The sequence below is a fragment of the Mustelus asterias genome, chromosome 15 (genome assembly GCF_964213995.1).
Source record: "Mustelus asterias chromosome 15, sMusAst1.hap1.1, whole genome shotgun sequence".
In the NCBI taxonomy this organism is placed as follows: domain Eukaryota; kingdom Metazoa; phylum Chordata; class Chondrichthyes; order Carcharhiniformes; family Triakidae; genus Mustelus; species Mustelus asterias.
The window spans coordinates 5,955,396-5,961,395 of record NC_135815.1 but is presented as its reverse complement, the minus strand read 5'-3'; the positions used below and the strand labels follow the sequence as shown (position 1 = coordinate 5,961,395).

The window sequence follows — 6,000 nt, the reverse complement described above, 5'->3', positions numbered from 1 at the left end:
AGATAATAGATAGCAAATTGAATAGATATATGGAACATGTTCCCTTTTTTAACATGAAGAAAGATTAATATTTATCCATTAGCATCTGTGAATACATATCATTACAGCTCTAAAACAGTGTATTCATTAAAACATCCATTTTTCATATCCAGTCTGGGTTATATTTTATACACTTGAAGAATAATAGATTCATTTGTGTGTATTTTTGCTCTTTCTGTCCTGAAGGCCTATGCGATCTTGTGCCTAGCTGCAGCCTGCCAGCCCAGGTTTCCATGGTAACAGGCTCCCTCTGGCTCTGGGCAGTTACTAGGCAGCAGAGGAGAGGAGCAGCATCAGCAGCGGCAACATGGCTCTCATCCCCTCCCAGGTCCTGCGGGTCGCCATCCTGCTCTCCTACCTCTCCATCCTCTGCAATTTCAAAGCCCTCGACATCCCAGCTCACCAAACATACGGCGGAAGCTGGAAGTTCCTCACATTCATAGACCTGGTAAGTCATGGAGAGAGTAAACTCCGGATGATTCTTCTTATGGCGTCGCTGCTGCTATTGCTTTCTTCTTCTTGCTAAATGCATCCCCACCTCCCTTCTCCCCCCCCCCCTACTCTCCCCGCCCCCCACCCCCATGCACACACAGGCAGACACAGAAGATGCCTTGCTCAATGAATATTATTTGGTGTTTAATGGAGGTGTTTCTCCTCCCCATCACCTTTCCCTCTCCGAATACAAAACAACATCTTCAAGACCATCATCACTGACAAAAGACTGAAAAACATTTTACCATTTTCCTTTTCTGACATTTTTAAGTCTAATTTTATGAATTTTAACCTTTGCATTTTGAGGCAGTTTTAACACTTTAAATTCCTCTCCCCTCAAACCTCATGCTTCGGATAGAAAGGCCCTCCTCTGTACTTGGAGAAGATAAATATCCATCAGTTTGCAAAATTAAAGGTGAAGGGGGTTTGATTTAGAAAGAAAATTCTGCAATCTTAGTTTATATTTCCCCAGTTACTTTCATTTTTTTCCCCTAAGAGTCCAGTGATATGGTTTGGCTATGTGAAGTTTGCAAGAGGATTTATCAATATAAATATTGATATTGTTGGACAGGAAAGATATGGTCACACTCCAGGACCAGGGTGCTTGTTGGTATTGAGTGCCTGGTCTGTCCCTACATGGATGTCACAGGGTCAGAATGAGATTGTTGTACCTGGGGTGAGTGCAGGTTGCACCCCTTGTTGTTCCCCCTCGTGTCCGCCTTCCTATTCTGTGATGTGCTCTGCTATTTATAATGAGGAGTGATCTTGGTTAATACACACCGAGGAAGGAGGAAATCCAGAGTGCGTGATCCTTATTCTGTCTGTACTTCATGGTGGGAGGTGATTGACAAGGTAAATACTGTGAAGATCAATCGTCATTGATAGAATGCGTGCAGGCTTTAGCGCCAAACAACATCTGCAATCCGTGTGAATCACCCATTCTCTGTGCAAACATCAGAATAGGGGAATATATATAAATGATAAATGGGAAAAGGGGACCCTTGAAGGAGAGCATTATCATTACAAGAACAGTCCACTGCATCTCAATGATGCTGCATCTTCAATTAAGATTGTCATTAAAACGTTAGCCATTAACTAAGGACAATGTCCCAGTTTTAACAGAGGATGCCGGATTGAGATCGACGCATTCAGCAAAACACTGGGACATTCATGCCATTCATATAGGAACGATTTCAGTGTTCCGCTTCTCAATGACGTTAAAGTTGCATTGTAAATATGGGATGAGGCCTGTTCTGATTCCGGAATGAAGTGATATAGAGCCCCCTGGAGGTCACCACAAAAAGTATGGCTCCAATTCAGTGTCAGACTTGAGTTTGGAAAGTACTTTTTGGAAATGATTTTGTGGAGTGTGGTTGTCACTGGCAAGGCCAGCATTTGTTGCCCATTCCTAATTGCCCTTGAACTGAATGGCTCGTGAGGTCATTTCAGAGGACAGTTGAGAATGAATCATTGCTGTGGGTCTGGAGTCACATATAGACCAGACTGGGGAAGGACGGTTGTAGCCATGATTTGGATATCACATGATATCATTCACCTAATAAAAGAACAGCGCTCCGAAAGCTCGTGCTACCAAATAAGCCTGTTGAATTTAACCTGGTGTTGTGAGACTTCTTACTGGGTAAGGATGGCAGATTCCCCTTCCTGGATGAATCAAGTGAGTTTGTAATAAATAATTGTCATTGTCACAGTCACTTTAAATTCTGGATTTGTCAGTAGTTGCCACTGATCCAGAGCATTAGACTGGGTCATTATTCCAGTGACCACACCATTACAACACCATTGCCCACTGTACCTGACATGGGTGGCACGGTGTCATGATGGGCGACACGGTGGCACAATGGACAGCACGATGGCATTATGAGCGGCACGGTGGCACAGTGGTTAGCACTGCTGCCTCACGGTGCCAGGGACCCGGGTTCAATTCTTGGGTTGGGCCGCTGTCTGTGCGGAGTTTGCATGTTCTCCCTGTGTCTAAGTGGGTTTCCATGGGTACTCCGGTTTCCTCCCACACTCCAAAGATGTGCGGTTTTGGTGGATTGGCCAAGCTAAATTTACTCTTAGTGTCAGTGGGGACTAGCTAGTGTAAATGCATAGGGTTATGGGGATAGGGTCTGGTTGGGATTGTGGTCGGTGCAGACTCGATGGGCCGAATGGCCTCCTTCTGCACTGTAGGATTCTACAGGCCCTTTAGAGTTCCTAGGCACTTTATAAACTTCCCCGTGGTTGATTTAACCATCGAGAGAGCTCCTAACTGAACTCTTATGCTAAGAGCTGGGATAGGAGTGATACACATGCGGTTAAGCACAGTTGGAAATTGGAGTTTGGAGGTAGTAAGACAGGCATCATCAGCCCAGTAGCTGTGGGATATATCGATAAGCACTGTGAAAGCATTCTAGCGTTGATTGAATACGTGTTTGTGTGTTTAAGGTGCAAATTATGTTATTTTACATTATTTTTATTTGTTTCATGCTATGGCAGACCTTTGATTTTGTCCAAAGATGTGCGGGTTAGGTGGATTGGCCATGCTAAATTGCCTCTCAGTGTCAGAGGGTTAGCAGGGTAAATATGTGGAATTATGGGGAGAGGGCTTGGGTGGGATTGTGGTAGGTGCAGATTCGATGGGCCAAATGGCCTCTTTCTGCACTGTAGGGATTCTATGATTCTATGAGTTCAAAGTCCTTGCTCTACTTATTTTAAACCTTCACAATGATGACAGAAGCCATTTGCCCGCTTCAACTCTTGTCCATAGGTTTCTGAAGGCCCCACAGCACTGCACCGAGCTGGCTCCTGACTAATTGCAGAGTTTCCATCTATTCTGACCCAGCTGAAAAATTTCACATCATGAAGGATGAGTCCCTAACATCAGTCCTGAACATGCCTTTTACCCGTTTGTACCGATTTCCCTACAGAATTGTGCTTTAACATTAAACCATGGTTAGGATTTATCGTTTCTATTCCATTTAGATTCTTATGTATCCTATAAACATCTCTATTTCGTCAAGTACTGAGGGGCATCGGTTTAAAGTGCCAGGGGCAAGGTTTAAAGGAGATCTAAGAGGCAAATTTTTCACACAGAGGGTGGTGAGTGCCTGGAACGCACTGCCGGGGGAGGTAGTGGAAGCAGATACGGTAGTGACTTTTAAGGGGCGTCTTGACAAATACATGAATAGGATGGGAATAGAGGGATATGGTCCCCGGCAGGGTAGGGGGTTTTAGTTCAGTCAGGCAGCATGGTCGGTCCAGGCTTGGAGGGCCGAAGGGCCTGTTTCTGTGCTGTAATTTTCTTTGTTCTTTGTTCTAAGAACCCCTCTTATTCACTCCCTTTTATCATTAACTCAACAACACTAACTTGCATTTTGAGAGCACCTCTGATGAAGCAAAGCATCACAAGGCACTTCACAAGAGCATTATTCAATCCAAACCTGACAGGGAACGAGATAGCAGACGACCAAAAGCTTGGTCAAAGAGGGAGCTTTTAAGGAGAATCGTAAAGGAGCTAGAGTAGAAAGGCTAAAACATTGCAGGAAGTAAATCCAGAACTTTGGATCTCAGCAGTTGAAATCACAGTCCCCAACTCAGTACTCTGAAACTATTCCACTGCTGCTCTGAAACCACTCCAGTGCTGCTCTGAAACCACTCCAGTGCTGCTCTGAAACCACTCCAGTGCTGCTCTGAAACTACTCCATTGCTGCTTTGAAACTACTCAAGTGCTGCTCTGATACTATTCCATCGCTCTCTGTGCAATGTTTCCAAGATGCTTCCCTTGTGCCTTGGAGACCAGAATTTAAGGTGTGTCACAACAGGCTCATGACAAAGTTTCAATATGGTAATCTCAGGCTTATAGTCTCCTGATTTCACAATATAACTCATAGGGGTCAGATTGTCTCTCTGTTTGCTAATCACAACACCAGGTTGAAGTCCAACACATTTACTTGGAATCACGAGCTTTTGGAGCACTGCTCCTTCATCAGGTGAAGGAACAGCGCTCCGAAAGCCCAAGATTCCAAATAAAACTGTTGGACTTTAACCTGTGTTATGAGATTTCTTACTGTGCCCACCCCAGTCCAACGCCGGCATCTCCACATCATGTTTACTATTCAACAATGGCTGGACCTGTTGAGTGTTGAGTCTGCTTTCACTCCCACTTCTCTTTCAACTTCCCTTTTTATCACATCATTTTCCCTTCCTATATGTCACACCATTCACCTATTCTAAAGCAAACTTTACCTGCCACTTTTCGACACTTTGCATCATTTGGCCGAGACCTTTTGTATTTTTTCTGGTTGCTCTGTCGGACTGTTTTGGTTGTGTCATCTTCAGTGAATTTATTTCACCTTTTGAACCCAGTTCAGTGATGTAGATGGAGAAAGTAGGGGCTCTTGAACCAATCTCTGGAGCCCTCTACTCAGCAAATCTCTCAAATTCAAAGAATCCCGATAGTGCAGGAGGAGGCCATTCGGGTCTGCACCAATCACAATTCCACCCAGGCCCTATTCCCGTAACATATTTACCCTGCTAATCCCCCTGACACTAGGGTCAATTTAGCATGGCCAATCCACCTAACCCGCACATCTTTGGACTGTGGGAGGAGACTGGAGCACCCGGAGGAAACCCACACAGACACGGGAGAATGTGCAAACGCTACACAGATAGTGACCTGAGGCTGGAATTGAACCCGGGTCCCTGGTGGTGTGAGGCAGCAGTGCTAAGCACTGTGCTGTCCCTCTTTATCACTCCCCTCACTGCTGCTATGCCGTTTCCTCATTTCGGCCTCTAGCTCCAGATTCTACCTCTGATAACTAATGCTTCAACCTGGTGCAGTAGTTTTTCATGGAGAATTGTGGCAGGGGCTAAGTTGGTAACACTTTGAGTCAAAAAGTTTAGGGTCCATAGAGTCCCTACAGTGCAGAAGGAAGCCATTTGTCCCACCAGGTCTGCACTGACTCTCAGAGTATTTTATCCAGACCCTCTCCCCCACCCTGTCCCCATAACCCCACATATTTACCATGGCTAATCCATCTAACCTACACATCTTGGGACACTAAGATGCAATTTAGCATGGCCAATCCATCTAACCTGCAGATCTTTGGACTGCGGGAGGAAGCCGGAGCACCCAGAGAAAACACACGCAGACATGGGGAGGATGTGTAGACTCTACACAGACAGTGACCCAAGCCGGGAATCAAACCCGGGTCCCTAGCGCTGTGAGGCAACAGTGCTAACCACTGTACCACTGTGCCACCCAAGTCCCTTTCCAGTGACTGGAGTATGGGAACCTGAGCTGATACTCCATTGTGGTATTGAGGGCGTGCTGGATTGTTGGAGATGCCACCCTCTGGATGGGAACTTGAGTCGAGACCCTGTCTGCTCTCTCAGTTGGATGTAAAAGATCCTATGACATTATTTTGAAGACTAGCAGGAAGGTAATCCCTGACTTTCTGGTCAATG

At 45.5% G+C, this 6,000-nt stretch overlaps 1 protein-coding gene across 1 annotated transcript in view; it reads left to right on the top strand.

Moving 5' to 3' along the window:
* The first annotated feature begins 346 nt into the window (after positions 1–346).
* Positions 347–6,000, top strand: part of aig1 (androgen-induced 1 (H. sapiens)) — a 117,000-nt gene continuing 111,346 nt past the window's right edge. Inside the window, exon 1 of the mRNA XM_078230635.1 lies at positions 347–487. Coding sequence (XP_078086761.1) covers positions 347–487 — 141 coding nt within the window. The remainder of the gene's footprint in view (positions 488–6,000) is intronic.